Source organism: Ascidia mentula, chromosome 7 (genome assembly GCF_947561715.1).
Source record: "Ascidia mentula chromosome 7, kaAscMent1.1, whole genome shotgun sequence".
Lineage (NCBI taxonomy): Eukaryota > Metazoa > Chordata > Ascidiacea > Phlebobranchia > Ascidiidae > Ascidia > Ascidia mentula.
The window spans coordinates 3142154-3162327 of record NC_138572.1 but is presented as its reverse complement, the minus strand read 5'-3'; the positions used below and the strand labels follow the sequence as shown (position 1 = coordinate 3162327).

General features: G+C 40.5%; 2 protein-coding genes across 3 annotated transcripts; one reads left to right on the top strand and one right to left on the bottom strand.

Moving 5' to 3' along the window:
* Positions 1-204: 204 nt before the first annotated feature.
* LOC145908580 (uncharacterized) lies at positions 205-11088 on the bottom strand. Of its 2 annotated transcripts, none has more exons than XM_082995884.1 (7): positions 10922-11088; positions 9597-9672; positions 6868-6932; positions 6255-6399; positions 1740-1893; positions 1315-1423; positions 205-744 (listed from the first exon to the last, which is right to left on the bottom strand). In XM_082995884.1, the coding sequence occupies exons 1-7, from the start codon at positions 11003-11005 to the stop codon at positions 700-702; spliced, it is 678 nt and encodes a 225-aa protein (XP_082852010.1). In that variant the 5' UTR covers positions 11006-11088; the 3' UTR covers positions 205-699. The 2 variants fall into 2 exon arrangements, with proteins under 2 accessions (XP_082852010.1, XP_082852011.1); XM_082995885.1 differs by having other exon boundaries at positions 205-741.
* Positions 11089-18610: 7522 nt separating this feature from the next.
* Positions 18611-20035, top strand: LOC145908839 (interleukin-17C-like). The gene is made up of 3 exons (XM_082996162.1): positions 18611-18847; positions 18990-19208; positions 19380-20035. Exons 1-3 carry the CDS (start codon positions 18693-18695, stop codon positions 19585-19587), a joined length of 582 nt encoding a protein of 193 aa, XP_082852288.1. The 5' UTR covers positions 18611-18692; the 3' UTR covers positions 19588-20035.
* Positions 20036-20174: the final 139 nt, after the last annotated feature.

Genomic DNA, 20174 nt, shown 5'->3' with positions numbered 1-20174 from the left:
AGAATGAATGTGGTTCCAACCGAAATGTCTGAAAATGAATTCCTCAGCAGTTACATGGGCTTTGCTGTTTGTTTTGTTCTTTAGGTGATTATCTGTTTATGCAAGTATGCTACTCAAGGCGCCTAAATCCCTGTGTTTCCAGTTACAGTTAGTATGCTTTCCCAACCCCACTGACAAGACAGCCGAGAACAGTGCTTTGCGGTTAGCATCGAGTTGTATTCAGTACCATTGGTGTTCTGCGCAATGGAATGTCTTACACGCAGGAAATTTTATGCGTAAAAAACCGCAAGTTTCAAATTTTGAGCTCTACAAATTAATCTAAGGTACGGGCGATTGAAAAGGTAATGTACATCATTGAGCGAGTCGGAAATTCAAAACGTATAGGTAGCGTGCACAAAAAGCACCAAAATAGGCAGGCTTGCTCACTTGTAACACAGTGGAAAACATTGATATAAGCATAGATACAGTTTGCAAAGGTAATGTTTTCATATAATATAGGTTTTTATTTCTAATGTCAGTAAGTAAAATATATAATTTGTTGGAACGCAGTGTTTTTTAACACGTTCGAAAATATGTAAAAATGCCACAGGGTTTGTATTCCTAACAATTAAAAAGATAAGTTTACAGAAATGTCAGTTGCAGAAGATAATATTTGCTTCAGTCATCTAAATTGCTTCTGGATTGTATTGAGTGTCGTCTTCACCGTTTCTTCCTCCTGTTCTTGTCCTTCGAAGGAGAACCCTGCTAAACAGAGTTTACCAATATTTGTTACATTATGGTAGCCTACGGGTTGAAATTTGGGATTTTACCCGACCAGGCTGTGATTTTTGTGTTCTGCGTCAACAATAATTGTCAAGGAATTGCGTTGTGTGAAATATCATATGTGAATACTACATTAGCCATTGCAATTGATATACCTAATCACAGTAATATTTATTGATAGACTATGATTTAATTCTGAAGTTCGACATCGCTTATTTGCACTGGTCGTCTCCAACGAAAGGATTACAACATTTTTAAAAGGGTCATTTTATAGTTATTTTAATATAATGCATGTGTTAAGTCCTTAAGAATGCTCAAGGTAGCTTACGTAATTCGTTGATGGATTGTGTCTTAAAAGTGATGGTAACCCTATTAGGGCGCTAAACGATTCAGAGCTTTCACACATCGACCGGAAATTACGTCAAAAAAACACGTTACCAAACTTTTGCCTCGAAAGTGGTTGAAGCACGTTTACGCCCCACGCGTGTTTCACCTTTAAACGCAATGTAACTCTACCCAGGGTTTGTAACGATTATTAATAGAAATTCTCACATCTCTCGAGTCTTTCTGCCTTCTTCCGTCTCTTGAATCCCTCGAGTTATTTCCAGCATCCGTTTTTTCACTGAAGAAATCTTGTGGATATTGATTTCCTGCATCGGCCCTGTAAATTTGAATACACGACCACATGCAATCTCCTGTTGCTATTTTCAGACCAGCCAAGCCAATGTTCATGTAAGTCAAATTGAGCACTTGGTGGCAGTAGCAAGTCGTTTACTTGTATTTTTCAACGGCGCTATCATTAAGTTTATAAGATGACCGTTTCAGTTCAAGTTGTATTTTAAGGCGGTTTAACCGCAGTTAATGTTTCAATAAGATGCAACGCTTTCTTAATTTGAGCTCTATGTGCATTTAATAGTTGGCCAAAGAAACAAACACTTTATATTTTCCCTTTGAAATGCGCACTATCTTGCACGTACCTGCGTATGGGGGGCAAAGCTCTGCCTGCTGCATCATAGTAATGGTGATGTACGCCGGTTTCACTGTCCACTTTGCCTTGATGACGTTGCAAGGTTTGCGTCATCATCCATTGTTGCATCTGTGCGTTCTGTATCAACATTAGCTCCATGAGGTCTGTCAAAACAAAAATAGGATTTTAAGTTGGTGAATAACATTAGAGGTTTCATTACAACCATTTTGATACAACAAGTTGGATATTTAAGGTAAGTAGTGCGTAATGTAGACATGTTTGCCGTGTTTCACTTGAATTCGCGTCTGTTATAGCAGCTGATTTGCATTATTTCGTTGAAATCTGTAAGCAGACAACCGCGAGCTCTTATCATACGTTTCTAATTATGTTTTGTAGATTTGCACTTTGCTTTTTTTGTGGATTTTTATGCATGAGGTTCGTGCTGTTGTTTCTCGTCGCGCAACGGAGAAAATAACAAAACGCACAGTAGTAGCGACTCCGCTTGGTTAAAAAGTACTTTTCTCCTAATAAGCATAGATGTAAGCATGTGGATTTGAACTCGGTACGTGGAAAGTGGAGTCAGGGTTTTTTGACCTGGTCTCAAGTGCAAGTGACAAGTGCGGGTATTTTGTACCACTCGTCTTTTGGATGGACGCAAATGACTCTTCGGATTTGTGATCTGGCAACCAAGAATCCAAAGCAAAACAAGCACGTGTTGCACTATTGGCCACAGGCTCGCCAAGTTTCCCTGACTCTGCGCGGTACAAACTTACCGAACCAAGCAAAAACAACCTTCTCGGTCTTGCCGAAAGTAACCTGCCTCGATACGCCATCAAGAACGACTCTTTCCATCTTAAACGCCCGCGAAACAGCCCCGAGGGGAATAACCGTCGCGGTTCTTTCCACACTTTGCTCCTCTCTTCTCTCTCCGTTCTACTTAGTCAGTGTTTCAAGTCTCGCCGCGCGTCATTTTGTGACGTTTTTCTGACTACTTGCGTGAGTAAGAAACAGCCAGAAGTCACGGGTTGAAACGCCAAGGGAGGAAGAAAGAAAATTTTCCAAAGTCCCGGTATATTTTTGAGTTGGCGCAAAACAATCTTTCGGGCTTATTGATCGGCAAAAACAGTTTCCCAAATATATGATAATTACTTTTCAATTCAAAAGTACTTTCCGAATGGTTTGAATTACTCCAAAGTCCCGGTATATTTTGGAGGTGATGCCGGAGAATCTTTCGGGCAAATTGAACGCCGGCAACACCACTGTTCCATCTAACAATTGATGTTGCTGAAGAATAACCCCTTGGTGACGTCAAAAAACCTGTTGCTTAACACGGGTGATTGTTGGTGTGGAAAAGCGAAAGTACACAGTCGGATGTCCCTTTGTCTAAGTACCGCCGCTGAAAAATCGATGGAAAACACCGGATATGTAATCCTGTCATTTTTCACGTGATGCAACACTCTTACGTCACGCCAGACATCGCTCATATTTTGGCTGTGGGAAGAAATAAAATACGTGTACGAATCATACGTGTGACATTTATCAGGGCGTCACTGGATAACCTTTGTGGTTTTATCGGTGGCCATGCCAATGTAATTTGCATGTTCATTGTTCATACGAGTTCAAGTTCATGTTGTGCAAAACAAAACTGCACTCAATTGAATTGATCATGTCTGATGAAAATGCACTCAAATACATGGATAGAAATATTTTACCACGCATAGAAAGAAAAAAGTGCCCCCCCTTTTGAGAAATGTGTTATCTTTACCCAGTGAACCACTAGCTGTTTGTATGTAGCGGATCGCTGCATGATGGATGTTGCTACATTGCAACTGATCAGTGCGTTAATTTTGACCAACATTCACATAGCAACATTATACAAGAAACGTGAGGCAACTCCACAAAGCAGATTGGGACCAAATGACGCACAATACGAGTTCCTAATTAAACCGCAATGTAGGCATGGTCGCGATACGTAATAAAATTCGTTCTAGCAATGTTTCTTTACGTCACAATCGCTGCAGATGAGGTTTCTCGCCAACCGCTATATCGTCACTGACGCATTACCTCGAGAACAATTGACGTCACATTTTATCTAGTGGTGAAATTCGGCAAGTGACGCCCTTGGAAAAAATGATTCGATCCACAGTGAAATGCACCAAAAGTGTTTTTTCACATTGGAAAGCCCATAGACTCCGCTGTATAAAAATCGCATTTGTTCCGTGAAATTTAAAACCACATTTTCCCTGTGTGTTCTGTGTTTAAAAGCTTTACCGACTATAGTGTGCAAAGGAGGTTTGTGAACCCATAATGTGCAGGACATGAAACCTCAACTCATCCGGCCTTTGTAACATGGGCATCAAATTACAATTTTTGCCAAAGCTCGATTGTACATCGCAGATTTTCGCCTAAATTGTAAGGTCATGTGTCCCACCGATTTGAAATTTGATATCAAAATGTTAAGCGTTACCCATGTGGTAAAACCGCATCTTCCGTGATAGGATATCAGCTGTGGTCGCCGACTAAAACAACAGTTTCCAAATATATGCTAATTACTGTTCAGTTTATATGCACTCTCCGAATGGTTCAAATTACTCCGGTTGAATTATCAGTTGTAAGTATATTTCGCAATGTTGTTATGTATTTAGTTTTTGTATTCCAAGAACGTTCCCCAAATATTTATATGCAACATGCTCGGGCCGTGTTTCTTCTTCAAATTGCTGTGGTTGTTTGTACCTTTTTTGGTTAAACTACATTTACTGTACAGTTTTAGCTTGGTGATATTATCGGTTAACTCCGATAGAAAACGAACCTATTCTCAATTTTTATAACTTTTTTTTAAAGAAAAACGTTTTCTCACCAAAGGAAATCAAAAACGGTAGGCTGCATAATTTTTAATGAAAATTTAACAAAATATGTGAGCGGAAAAAAGTGGCTTCGCCTAAACCAGTGACGCTCTTAAAGAACTCTTGGAAACCTCAAACTCGAGCGAAAGTGACACTTTGAGTGCATCCCAATCCTTCTACTTGCCAGCAATTGTGCTTTAATTGCCCTCTTCACCTTTATGTCAACAGTATAGCTGAGCGTCTCAATCCAAAAGGGAATAAAGTTGTGTAACACCATGGACATGTGGTTTTTAACATAGGACCGCCGGAATGGTCTTTCATAAACGGAAACCCTTTAATTACATTCAAAGCCGTCTAAGGAATTTCTTAACACCGCCGCTTTGTCCAAATATTGTCATAACTTCGTAACGTTTGCAGTTAAGCGGATAATGATAACAACCTCCGTTATGACGCGTTTCTAACGCTTTTCATCACACGTATGTAGCTTGTCAAGGCGAGGTTGCAACCCATGACCCGTGTAAGATTTCACGAGTATTTGGAACTTCTTGTAAGATAGCTATGGAACGCCGTTACCAACGTAACTACAGACCAGCAGAAACGCCTTTGTCGGATCCCCAGTGGCCGATTTCGTATTATCCTCTACAATAGGGTATTTTCTCCAATACAACAATTTATACTTGTAATATATTATTCGCGGCCAGTTATTTTTGATGCTTTTAATTTTAAATATTTGCAACGTGAGGTCATGATGGCTTAGTTTCTGCCATCGTAAACGTAAATATCATAGTGGTGGCATAGTGGTATTATAGTGGTGGCAAAGTGGTATTAAAGTGGTATCATAGTGGTGGCATAGTGGTATTATAGTGGTGACATAGTGTTGTCATAGTGCTGGTGCTTAAAAGTCTGTATGGAGCATGACCATGAGGTAACTTTCCAAGTTTGTCAGTTTTCAACGTTAGTATATTGCAAATCCAAAATAATTTTAGTGACGAAATGGGGCTCGCGAAAGAGTTGCGCTTTCCCACTCCAGACGGCTGAGTACGAAACGTCACAATAATATTGTCTAAATTTAGCAAACAGAAACTTATGCCAAGTATTGTGTTGTATTGATTTCGGATATAAGTGTGACCTATGGGGATTCCTCTCGTATGTTCAAACCACACATACCCAGCCAACCGTGCGTAACACGATTTTATCTAGGTAAAAACATGTCTAAATTGTAACCCCGTCACGGCGCACCGCGCTCCACCGCCCTTCGAAGGACAACGGAACTGGAATATTCCGTATAATTTTTAGCTAATCGCCCCCTAATTACAAAATGGAAATTGGAAATCCTATGAGGCCGATGGAATTTTTGAGCGGAACAAAGGGGGCCTTTAAGCTACCAGCACGTATATTGGGGTAATGGAAACCCAGTTTTAAGACAGATTCGTAGCTTATAGTTTCCCACGAAATTACATATCTCGTCGGAATGTGTTACTAGGTCGTGACGTATACGATTTCGCCACATCGTATGCATTTCGGTATATATATTTTTGGAAATTAACATGTGACCAGTTAAACTGGTGTTTCTTGGGAGGAAACTGTTTTACATTCCACGATGCTTTCAACTTTAGTTACATTTCATCCAAACCTGATGCAACGTTTCCACTCTGTTGTTTTATTAAACAACACAAGTCTACCTTTCTTAGTGTTGCCTGTCTTGTTCCACAATTGCTCGTCCATCCACGGGGCATATTGATCGTGACGTGTCAGAGGTCGTGGGGTCAAAGGCGGCAACGATTTCTGGTAACGCCTGGGATGTGGGCCTCCATGGCCCAGTTCCTCCTACACAATGGAACATACGGATTAAGTGGTAAATGCAAATTAACTGTGCATCGGCAAATTGCACAGGCTCCAAAAATACTTGTATCGTGTTGTGATGTTAAGCGAAGCGTGGTATGGTTCGCTGGGTGTTTTGTGAAGGCAAACTTCAAGTCACGACCTATTTTCCATATGGCCCAAATGCAGTAAATATTTACTTCCCGGTTCGATCCGTAATATCAACAAGACCAAAATAAATTGCAAATTTTTACCAAAAATATCCGCTTTATCGCATTTGCGTATGTTTGTATTTCCCAAAAATTTGAAAAATAAACATCGTAAACTTTGCGTGGGATAATAAAGTATTGATCGTGTTGGGAAACAACACTGAAATAAAACAGTCCATCCGGTCCAGTTGCTTTCATTTCATAAATTTGAAACTGAAATCGCTCTTTGATGCTTAAAATACTCTTTTCATTTCACGCTACCAACCCAGAGTTTCTGAAGAAGTTCGTTGCGACGATCGATCCGTCGGTGAAATCTGTCCCTTCTGCGTTCTGGGCGACAAAAATAGGCAAATTGAGCTTACTGAAACACAAGTAGGAATAAAGAGATCGAAGGGCTTGCAGTGCTGTGTCAGATCAACACAAGTCCAACAATATGTAAACGGTTCGCTGTGGGAAACAGAAACTTCCAAATGAAACAAAACACCAATTGCAAACTACGTGGTGGTACAGACTACATGCATTTTTTTGCAAATCCTTTGATTGGAAGTGCAAACTTTTCCGCTTTGCATGAAATGGAACCACTCAATGTGGAAATGACCCATAAATTTTTTCGTCATCCGATCGGAATTTAACCGGAATGTAACCGTGGAAAAAAATCATAGGCTGTTACACCAAAACTTTCCGCGTCGAGTGGTTCCGTCTCATGTAAGTAAAGCGGAAAAGTTTACAAACTCATTTTGTTTGCACACTTCCCGTGCCCTCGCAAACCCACGCCCACTTAAAATTTCGGAGAAAGGCTGATGCTTTGCATGATCCGACTCTAAGCCCCGAAGCTAAAAGTGTGGGCGTCGGCAAAGACAATCAATGGGCGTTTCTCCTCACGTTTGCTTGAAGCATGCTTTGTATCGCAGAGCACGTGCGCTTGCAAACCAATTTTGCAAGAGTGTGATTTCTATCGTTGCTTAGCGCTCGCTGTGTATGTCGTGGTGTGGAATTGTCTGATAAATTCGCGGTTAAAATTTTTCATCAATTTTATCTCTTAATTGGAACCAGTCTTGAAGTGAAGATCACATACTCTCTACAGTGAAACACAAATTCCCGAAGTTCATTTTGACAAAAAAATCCTTGTTTCGCCATCAAGTTTCCCTCAACCGCCACGCCCAACACGGGTCAAAAAGCGGTGACAGCCCAATAAAAATACGTGCTTTGGTGTAAAGTGCGAAACGGAAAAACAATTACTTCCTACCTAGATCGTTGCTTAATCTGGCGTAATTGCCCTCCTGTGTAACATTTCGCTTTTAATTTCAATTCTGTCATTTTGTTGCGCAACGATTTGAAACCTTATATTTCTCTCCGTACGCACTTGGACGTCATGCCTCTGGATGGGCACGTGATTGAGGCCTTTATCACGTTGGCGGATAAGCGTGGGCCGATGTTGCAACATTATGACCTAAATTTTCCGAAATACGTCACAAACGGAACATAATTATCCAAACTTTTTCGCCGAAATTTCGTCAAGCGGAACCGAACAAGTCGAATTACGACAGTTTTTACAGGCGGGAAATTCACCCTTTAAGCATGAAGATGGTCATTAGATTGCAATGGAAGGGCGGGGCGGGGAATCTTCCAGATATGGACTGGCGTAATACTGCGGCTACAATGCGGCTTTGCCGTTTAGACTTGCCCTTGTGTACGAAATTGAAAGTAAACAAGGTAATATTTAAACTTGTATAGCGCCAAAAACATATACGTAGACTCGTTTTCTGCGTATTTGCATTTCTTACATGCTAAACGCGCAAAGAAACTTTGCGTCAAGTATTTGCGCACGCATATCTAACACAAACGAAAGAACGGCGACAACAGACTTTACATTGTGTGCATTATATTCGTTTCCAGTTGCCGTTTCCGTTTCAAGTGTCTTATCTTGCAGCTTCGTATATGGGCAATCTTCCGGTCCTTTACATATGCCATCCTATACAGCAGCACTTGCCGACAGTGATTTGCCGCGCTTATTAGCATAAGGAGAACTAGGCCTTATATGTGCAGAGTTGATCACGAGATCGCGCGTCTCGTATCCAGCTGTCTGGCTTCCTGTTGACACTTTGCATTGGCCAAGTTTCCGCCGTTTACGCAGGCGTAAGAAATGCATCATGCAAACTGTACGCAGTCGTCGTTACTTTGACGTCGCGTCTGTGTTTTTAGGAACACTGACGTATACGTCTGGGCACAGGTATAATAACTCAATACTTGATTAAACTACAGTTTTAATTTTACTGTTATCAACAAAGCTGGCAGTTTTTCTATTTTCAATATCTATTCCGACGAAATGAGTACTATATGTAGCCAGGCGCATTGCATCGGTTTTAATTTAGAAATAATCCGACAATTAAAAAAGCTTCTTTCTAAATTTAAAACGGGACAAAAGTAACATAGAAATAATAGCTCCAAAACAATGACCACTTTTTAGACTCGTTTCACACACCACGCCTCCACGTTGCGCCAAATTACAAAGATTTTGCTAAAAGTGTTTTAATTGTGGACCAGTGGTCAGCAACTGCATCAAGTGATGTTGATAAAATAGATTTGTTTGAGGTTTTATTTAAAGCAACACTATTTCTGGTCCTGTTGTTCAACTAACTTCAATGAACGCAACGTCACCCGTACGTCACAAACAATTGTATTTTGGTAAATTAAAAGCAAGAGTTCATTCGTTGGTGCCCAAAGTTAGCAACATGCTATAAAAGGAAATGTACAAAGAAATGCACCAAAAGCCTTAAGACACACACGGTTAAAGGGTCAAGCTATTCATTTATGGAGAAAGTTTTGAAAACAACAGAAAGGATTTTTAATCCCCCAAAATGGGCCTGGCAAAGCTTTGTAAAACACAAAGAACAATTCTAACTGGTCGTATTAGTGTCCTGAACACAAACCTTGCAATCCTGCAACAGTGAATTTACAAATTGACTTGAATTGAACTTTGTCGTTATTTCTTACCTGGATATAATTGAGGGGTGTAAACCTCTGGAGTTCGGGATCGAACAAGTCGAGGTGATCCCTGGTTGTGAAGTTTCTACACACAAAACAATAGAGTCGTAAGGAGTGTTTTGTAATCGTCTAGTGCATTTCATTGTGTGGCAATTGATGTTTCTGGATAATAGCAACGCTTCTCTGAGGGGATTGATGCCAAATTCTTCCAGTGAAGTCTTTATTTTTCGGAAATTGCATTTAGTTTTGTTCGAATAAAAGCTTGTTTGTTGTGAAAAAATGCAATCGACCAGAGTACGGCAATACAATTATTGTGGTGTCGTATTTTAGAAATAATTGGAATACTGAGCTGAATTTGATCTAAACGGTCTACTATCACAGCTGAGTTCCGAATCACATTCGCTACGTGGTTCAGTGCATGGGACCCACGTATAACATAACGTATAGGCGCACAAGCAACCCGATAATGCCCTTTTCATATACTCGCTTCATTGCGACCGCTTGACCGCAAGAGAAAAGATTCGCACGAGGATTTAGCCCAAGGCCACGTGACCTGCAAAGAGTTCGGCTGAAAACCCGCAGCACGCTGGCAGGGGAAAACCCTTTTGTTGTACGCGCTTGTGCAGTGGAATAGAATGCAACTGAATTCGTGTTTCCAAATTTGGTGCCGCGCGGGACAATAAGTTGGCAACTTGTTGTTTTCGACCTTTACATTGTTTCTGGACTTGCCTCGAAAGCGGAAATTTTCCTCGCGTCAATCGCAGCCCAACTATGTGTGAAAAATGAAGTTCACATGGCGTGTAACTCGAAACAGAAAGTAATTGCTCATTTTTAACAACCACAGCTTAATGTAAATCTTCCCTCTGAAGGATGTTGCGCAATATATCCACAAACAAGTGCAAATCAGACAAACCCAAAGTTCCAATTACTTATATATATGTGCTTTCTTTATCCTTACAATCATTTTTCAATTCGTAAAGCTTAACCATGGCTTGATAAGTACATTAAACTTAAACGTTTCGAAAATTTCACCTAATAGCAGATCCCAGCTTCTTGTGCAAAAATTACACCGCGTATCCAAATTTACAGACTATGTTTTGTCGGTGGTAAAACGAACAACATGACATCTAAAATAGGCATTGTTATATAGTGTTGACGAAAGTAGTTAGTACCGTCCAAGAAAAGCAGATGGAGTTTACTGACACAGTAAAAGTGAATCCACGATAAGTTGCCTGTAAATATGGGACGGCGCGCTTGGACCTTTTCACATACATATTTACCTCGGACTTCTCCAACTAGAAATACTCGTTTAAGAGATTTAATGTGTGTTGTACCTTGTCGATCAGACGTAACTTTAGTCTGGTGAGATCATCGAGCAAGCGAATGTCGTCGCCGTATTCAGAATCAGTGGCAGGCATCTTGCGTCACTAGTCACGTGGTGGGTGTTGGTGTCTGTATAGCGTTTGAGCAAGCGAAACGAGACCTGTTTTAAATGTGAAAGCAACCTGCAATGCAAGTATGACAAGTGATTACTGCAGGCAACCGATATCTTTGACTTTGAGTTATCTCGACTAACTGTTGCGCCGATGATCGGGTATTTACGTTGTTCTGTTCACAACGACCATGCGCCAATTCTATAACAATGCATGACAACGCAGCGAAACCTGGGTAGGATTTTTGTTTAACAACTGCACTTTGCCCCAAACCGTTTTGCCTCGTCACCATGCGATCAGAACGTTTCCTTGTGTCACGCGGTTGTTTGGGTTTCGTTTGGAGGAGAAGCAAAAATATTTGTGAAGTCTATCAAAGACCCGCCTGGGGGTTATTCTGTGTCAATGCACAATATATGTAGGCATGAACACACCAAGGCCAATATATTTATGAAATAAGATTCTGGACATTATTGAAATTGACGAATGAAGATGTTTAGATGCTTCTACAACGCATGTGACTAAAACCGGTTTGCAAAGCATTTACTCCCACTATACAACACCATAAATTGAATTTTCTCTTCTTCTCTCGCCACATCACACTTATGTCATCAGAAATTCGAAGAAAAATTCCACAACGGAAGAAAGGTGACCCACGCTATTTCCAATCGAACTCCTACGCGCTTACATTTTTCAAAACACGAGTGCGGTAATGGTCACATGCCCGAAAAAGTTATTAACACCTGTCGAAACTCTCAAAGACTATTGCTATTTTCAGTCCGATCCTTTCGAATGCAAATGGCTGGAAACTATGAGCTTTTTTCCATACCGAAATGAGGTCACCTCTCCTACGCGGTATTACCAAACACTCACAGGTGGGAACCTTACTTTCTTAGCTTACCTTACTACCTGAGTAATTTTGTCTGTCGTTTGTTTACGCTTAAAAAACTAGCTTCGGTTGCGTTGCTCGTGATGGAAACCGTAAAAAATTATTGATCTCATCGCCCTACAATTGCAAGCACAAAACCAGATCTCACGCCCCCGCAAAAAAGCCATGCAACGATTGCTGCGACAGCAAAACAAAACACCCGCTAACCGGCCAAACCGGGCCAAATACGGTCAAAAATGGCCCATCTGGGTGGCAAGCCAAAATTATGTGGGCGTCCGGTGCTTACGGCTTGTTGTGAGTGGAGATGCACGTGAGGCTTTAGCCGGCCCAGTCTTTTCGTCAGCAGTGTAGCGTAAAATCGCCCACAAGTACTTGTCTTTGTTTACATTGCGTACTTTCGCGAACGTGCAGCTATGCCAAAAGGGTTTCGTCAGTGTTAAACCCCCCCTTTCCTCCATCTTATATGCAGGTAATAGGGGGGCATTGTTTTTTGAGCGTAGGCTGAAGATAGGTCTGCGCGTAGGCGGTAAAAATGCGCTTTAATTTCTCCCTCATTTATTACTGAAAGGCGGGCTTTCCGCCATTGGGTGAAAAACTCCACAATTTCACCCATAATTTCGTCACCCTCGTGGATTTTAAATCCCCAACAGACTTGCGGTATATCCAACAAAAACCACTGTTTGTGTCACAGCGCTTGCTTTTGTCAGATGCTAAAATGAGAAAGTATAAGTTTAAAGAACTATGTCTGGATGAGGTTTGTATGTGTCTAATTTGATTCCCCATGCTGTGATGTACGCATCCAATTAGGAGTAGTTCCAATTCACCGTTACAACTTCGGTGTCTTGACTTAAGGCTGTTTCATCGTCATTTCTATTTTAAGCCAGAACGCTGGCCCCGGCCGTGAGTGAGTGAGATTATGAAATACAGTCTGGGTTCGCTTCGTAGCATCAAAATCCACGGCCTACACGGTTTGCGTGCTTGTGGTAAATGTTGACAAGATGTTTGTCCGTTGCATACTTTACTAACGGAACAGCATGACGCAAACTCTTTTATTTTTTAAGTGTCTTCGTGTTTACATATATTTTTTACCACTTTCGCAGAAATCCTGCGATGCACACGTTTTTTAGAAAACCGTTTGACCGCGAGCCTCTCACGCAAATTGCAACGCACGCAAAATTTTTGTTGTATTTTTATCGGGCGCAAGTCAAACATGATCGACAAACAAGGCAGAGTGCAAAGCTATGATGCCGAACGAAACTTGTTCAAAACATGTTCCCATACAATGTTACTATATCTGTGCCCAATAACACTGTTATAGCAAAATGTTCCAAGTAATAAAGACGGCAGTAAAGAAGCAAAGAGTCACTCTATGTATCAAAACCGTCCTCTGTTGCGTCGTTTCAAAAATAGAAGCAAATGGACTCTTACACCGGAAAGGCAGGGAGTCGAGTTTAAAACGGGCGTAAAAACGTTAAAAACGACGCCAAGCGTGTTTTACGTCATGACGCATTGTAGCAGTGCATGGCATGACTATACCTCGCATGCAAATAATATAGACATAGACAGTTGATGAGGGAAACTTATCCGTTCTGCTTATTCTCACGTAACCAAGTTTCGCGTCCACGTTGGCCTAGAAACGTTATGTAATATTGCCTTCTCCTGATTACGTGGCACTGGGAATTTTCTCCGCTTGTGAAAATCCGGAAGTGCTGTTGGAAGTTGTTACTCACAGAACTGCGTGCTTTCCTATGCATTAGTTTTTGGAACAGTTTAGCTGCGTCTATGTGGCGGTATTTTACCCTGATCAATATACTGATTATACATTATTGCTCATCGAAAAAATACGTGCCCAGCAGATAAACCCTAAAAAAATCGTACGCATGTTTTACATGTTCTTGTCATGACGGGAAACGTATGAACCAAAAAACTTCGTTATTTTTCTCTTTATTAAGATTCAAATGCGTAAAATATAATATTCTCAATGGCTTCCCCATGCCACAACGTCTAGGCATCGAATATAGATATTCAAGCACACACGGATGTGTCGTTTAATAATAGATTTCCCAGAATCAATCATGTTCAGATCAATTCTAATTACGTTCCTATCGGAATTTGTCTTTTCTGTCACAAGTAAAAATTGCCACTTTCCTGCTACCTTCATCCTGAACCAGTCCTCACAACTGCACTGGTTCTGCTTCTGTCGACAGGTTCTGTTTTTGTGTCGTTTCCAAGGCAACTCACTGCCAATGACGACGCTTCAATCGTCATACACTGTAACTATTCATCAGGTGCGTATGTTGTTTTCTTATCCCAACTGGTGCATACATTGTGACGATGGCAGACCCGTCCAAACGTGCGCGCGCGCGCATTTGCGCTGATCAAAAACAACCAAATTTTACTACAAAAATGTGGTACTATCCTGTGAAGATCATGCTCTCCTTCACAAAAAAAACAAGTCACACCATTACAAGAACGTTTTTCGAATTTCTTAAGCTGTTGTATTGTTTTTAAGACTGTTTATGTCCAAATTTCGCACATTCGCGAGCTCGATACGACACTCATACACTCATCAGGCGATATTGATTCATATCGCGCAATAAAATGGTACGTCAGTGCGATAATAGCCACAAAGGACCCGAACGTCAACATCTACTTGGCCGGGGCCATTGTATCGCGCTTATGTATACATTACGGCTACCAGCCCATTCATCGAATGTATGGCGCATTTTATTGTAGCTGTATGTGGGCGCAGGTACCGACAAAATGAAACAGCGTCCATGCTTCGTGCCGTACGGGCGAACGTTCCAGATTATAAAGGTTTTTTGGGTGTCGCCGCGGTTTCAAATTCGCTCAACGAATCAGCGCCAAACGTCTGAATTTGTGTTCATAAGAGTTTTTCACTTCGCTTACTTCGTCGTAATCCCACATGTTTGCAATGATTAGTTTTCGTAACTGATGTTTAAAGAACAGTTTTTCTGGCATGGTTATGAGGTTTTTGTCACAGCAAACATTTCGTTCACCATCCGGTAAGACTTCTTCCGGGTTATGTGGCAACACGTTATAACGAAACGTCGGTTGTAACAAAAAAGTCTCCCTTATGTCAGAAGAACTGTTATTTAAAATTACAATACCTGTCAGCAAGAATGGCACTATATTAGTTCTGATGTCCATGGCAGACATGGCAACCTTGGGAATCCCTTTGGCCAGCACTTTACCTTATCAAGTGCACGATAACCGGATAAACAGTTTTGTTGTCTTTGCTGAGGGGTTTCGGGCTTAACACAACAAACCATCACAGCAGTTGCGATTCCCATTAAAACCTCGGCTATTTAAAGTGATGATCATGTATTTTTACACGCTAAAATTAGACAAAAAATTTGTATTTTTGGATAAATTTATACCAGCTGTAAAAAAATTTTAATTGTTGGTCATACTTTTTCAATCGAAAACCTAAGTGAAGACGTCAAGGTTTGCTGGTCGGTGACGCCCTATTTACTTTACGCAATGATATACATTGGCACGGGTAAAGATAGTTCTACTGACTGTTCACCACTGTTTGCAGGGAATTATCCCGAAACTACATGTAATAAATAATAAAAAATCCCACTGACAGATTTATTTTGAAGCATCACTGAATCAGTTTGTCGTTGATCAACAAAAATAAACTATAGTATTTATTTCTGAGAAACAACTGATACATTATCTTGAAACTTTCCTAAGGCTTTGTTTGTTTTAATGTCCCGGGCGTACGCCCGCACGCCGGCGTATAATGAAACAAACAAAGAATCCGCCGGCGCAAAGCGTGAGTGTGGACCCGGCCTAACATTGGTCAACTTATTTACTGTGTGTATGTAGGTTTAAAGAATTGCTTTTGTTGTTCTCACATGGATGCAACAATAACATTAATCGCTTGGATAGAACTCTTTGCACGAAATATTCGTAGAGCCATTGAAATTAGTTATTGTCTTAAACTCTAACATTCCCAAATGAAAGTTGTGAATTTGTAGTTTACAAATTTGCCGAACTTTTTCCCAACTTATACGTCCTGTGACAACAGGCTGTAAAAATAACTGCGTTTGTAAATGAATGACATAATGGGATTGCGAAATAACCGCATCGTTCGCTCATGAATGACTCAAATTTCGTAACAGGCGTCAGATTGCTTTCCATCCAAAAACATAGCGGTGTGACAGCAGTGATTGAATGGAAATATTCTGTAGCCGGGTCAAAAAGTTACGTAAAAACTGGAAAAATACAAGATAACGTCAATTGAAGGCATCGCGTCGCGGCGTAAATTATGTGAGGGAAAAAACTATTTTAGAATCCATTACACATCACCCGCCACGAATTATGACTAAACGCCGCTGAAACTCGTGCCCCATGCCGTACCCCTTGGTTGAAATACATGACCATCTTCCCGTAGATAATAATGCTTTTATCCAACAATCTGATCACAAATAAAATGCACTGCAATTCGGCAATTGATTAAGTGTTCAAGGAATTTGGAATTTCGTAACGCCAAAAAATTGTTTACAAGGGCCATAAATTAACATACCTTGATGATTAATAACTTTTTTGTGCATCGTTGAGTATCGGTGTATGGTTGTATCACACTTACATTTATAGATACCAAGTGTCGTTTTCGGTATGTTTCATAATAATATTGTCAGAAAGGATGTTTCCTCTTATGTTTCAACGTTTCTCCGTTTGACTCAAGTTTCGAAAGTGGGATAATTATTGCCGCTGAACGAATAATCACTGAATGTTTACCTTCGACAGATTTCACCTCAGGCGCAGCACAACCAATATTCGCCCCAAGACGTTCAGTTTACGCTTATAACCGCAATCAGGAGTTATTTATTTTGGTCTGGAGAAACTTGACGATCCCATCTAGAGTATTTTATGGGAACAACAAAGTAACTCTGATTGATAGCCCTGTGGCACCGATAAGCAACAGATATTGGAATTGATATCAACACACAAACATCGATATCCTGCGGAACAAAGTAGTTATTATAATGTAATATTTTGGTCAATACAGGCGCTTAAAATGACACATCATAACTCCATGGGCATTGGAGAAATATGCTCGTTGTTAGATAGGTGTTGGTTCTGGCAAGCTTGATGTTTTACAGAAGGGGATTGTTAACTGTTGTATTGTTCGTTGCAACATATAACGCGCAGTGCAAGTTTTTTATATTGTGATTTGTCTAAAATAATTAACTGAAAATCTACTTAAAATATACACAGCAAATCTCCAGAAAATTCCAAGAAACCACGCATAAGAACTTTAGATTTCGCTTTGTACAAATTTCCCTTCTTTAAACCGGTTTTGGCAACACAAGAGCTTGGTTGAGAGGCGCTAGGAATCTTTCGGAATTTCCTCAGTGCGTAAAAATAGCCGCGCAAAAACATATTCGGTGAAACAAAATTATCTAACCGTTTCCTGCCCGAGCAAGTACAGAAACGGACGAATTTTCCCATCCTCCACCACTTTCCTTTGGTCCTATCACGTTATAGATATTGTTATACTGTAGAACCTTTGGTTAGCGGCGGAAGTATGATGCAGCGCCCGATTGCCAAAGAATAGGCGGATAAAAATAGTACTTCTCGTTCTAAATCGGTCTATGGGTGGATTGAATTAACGTGTTACTGGTCAGTATCGGGCGAAATATGCTTGCGCTTTGCTTGTGACTGTTGTTGAAAGTGCTGCAAGTCTATTTTTACACTTTATAAAGTCCGCGGTCGCCGAGGTTCACTTTCGTGAAGGAAATGAATTGTTGTTTCTAAAGATAGGAGTAAAAGATAGTGGCATGTTTCTCGCCAGGAAACCATGATGTCGAAAACATACAACAAAGATACACTAGGAAGCCGACCACAAACTTCTAATTTAAAATCGCTTTAAACAGGAACGCAATGCAAACAACGCCATCGTATGCTTGTCTGGCGTCAATGGATACCCAATATACGTCAGAATACATTGGAATCATGCCAAACGAAAGTATGGTTGCATTTATATCTAACTTGGTTCTTAGTTATTCCTTATTGACACTTTCCACGAATTCCTCCCCAAAACCGCCCGGCCGGGGACATGCCCAGGGTCCTTTTCGCCCGGGCATGTCCAGTTGCTTGCAGCAATCAATCAACTACGTCATATACTGCGTTTGTGACGTACGAAGTAGCAGCTAGTCGCACCCGTGCAAAAATTGCACCGATATTGCGCAACAGCCCGTTTAATTAAATTGCCTTCCAAAATTCCATTTTTGTATACAGGAATGTCATATGTCTGCCGCTAAGTCAAGAGAAAAAAGGTTTTCGGGCGAACAAATCGGGCAAGGTCACCGGTAATGCCCACGGCTGTTAGACACGCTTGATGGATTTGATGTACACGATAAGGTCTGACGACTTAGCGTAAAAATGAATGGGAAAACACCGGCGCCCAAGGCTCAACGGCGTTGCGCCTTCGCTTTCTGGTGCCACTAGCCAGCAACGTAACAATGGTATACAGCGTCGCCACGCAACGGAGCTCAATTGCTTGCGTGACGTCGTGTGCGAAACGAAGAGACAAAGCGTGCGCGCCTGGACAAGTCAGAAGCATGCGGTCAGCCGCAGAGAAACCGAAATTGTAATGGGGGTTGTAAAATAGAGGAACGATGGGTATAAAAGGACGGACGAGACAACATGCTATCACTTGAAAACAGAAGCAATCCGAGTAACAACAAAGTTGAGAACAGAAGTTACAAAAGAAAACTTTTATCAGAATTATATCAGAAATAAACGAACAAGATGGCGACCCCAAGATTTTTGGTTGGATTATTTTGCGTGGCTTTGCTGATCGCAATTGACCGAGCTTCATCAAAATCGATCAAAAAAAGGTTTGCGCTGTCCAACGCTCATGAGCAACTGAGAAATGAGTACGATTGCCGACACATTGCCAACAAGTAAGTACAGTGTGAACCTAGAATATAAACTTTAGTATATTGAACAAGACAATGTAACATAAGCAGTTGTACAACAAAAGGCGCTAATATTTACTATGAACTTTATGAAGGCTTTTCGTAAATATTTTTTTTCTTCTTTCAGAACGGAGTGTCAATTTGTGATGGGAAATGCACTTTTGATGGAGTCACACAGAATTCTGCGAAGGACAACACAAGACCGAATTGAGGAATCTGCGACAACTAACAAATTGGAGCCGGAGTGTCCAAATTACAAAGGAAATTATTTGCTCCAAGATAATTTGCCCGAAGGCTTAAGAAGCCTTTCACCCTATGAGCTAACTATCGACCACAATCCAAACAGGTAATTTGAAGTTTCATATAAGTTTACAACTTTCAGAACTGTTTTAAGCAACGCAACGTTTTGTATATGTTTTTTATATAAGTGAATAATACATTTCTGTAAACTTTGAACCCAAACCTTTCATTTGCCAACTTGGTATTAACATCAACATGTATTTTTTTCCTTCAACAGAATACCCAGCTTTATTTCACAAGCCCGCTGCTTGTGCAAGGGTTGCATCAGTCCAAAAACCTTAAAAGAGACGAGGACGCTCGACTCGGCGGCAATTTCCGTTACAATCGACGTTTATAAACGGAACACTGCCAACAGATGGATACGCAGCAAAGAAGAGGTTACTGTAGGCTGCACTTGCGTTATTCCGTCCAGGGTCACTGGATAATCGTATCACCTACTAAAAAAGACTATGGATCCGACGCATTTTTTGCTATTTACTATTTATTTTCTATAGTATATATTTAAAAAGTATTTAGAGATTTTTATACAAAAATTTATATGCTGCTGTTTCTGCTCCAACGGCGGTCGTCACCTTTTTACCTACCGGTGCTTTGGAAATTGCCTTTAAGTTCATATTTGCACGGAATTTATATTTATATGACTGAACATTAGAAACACCAAGCCATTCCCATGAGTTTTACAACATATCCCACATTTAGTGGCAACAATTTTGCCAAAGAAAGATTTTCATCATAATTTACATTGCTTCTGAAACTACGCTAATTGCAATGTGTTTTGTTTCAAAAATAATCTTCAAAAATATTTATTTCTTGTTGCTTCTGTTTGTGCCTTTTGTGATTGTTTCTTCATCAGCAAACTGCCCTGCTTGTGTTGGCCTGTCAATTGAACAAAAAATGTGTTTTTTCTATGTTCAACCAAATGAGTGCCTTTTAACTATTTCGTATATTTTCTATGCTTTGATACCAATATTAAACAACGCAATCAAAAGCTTTGTGTGCTGCTTTCGGGAAA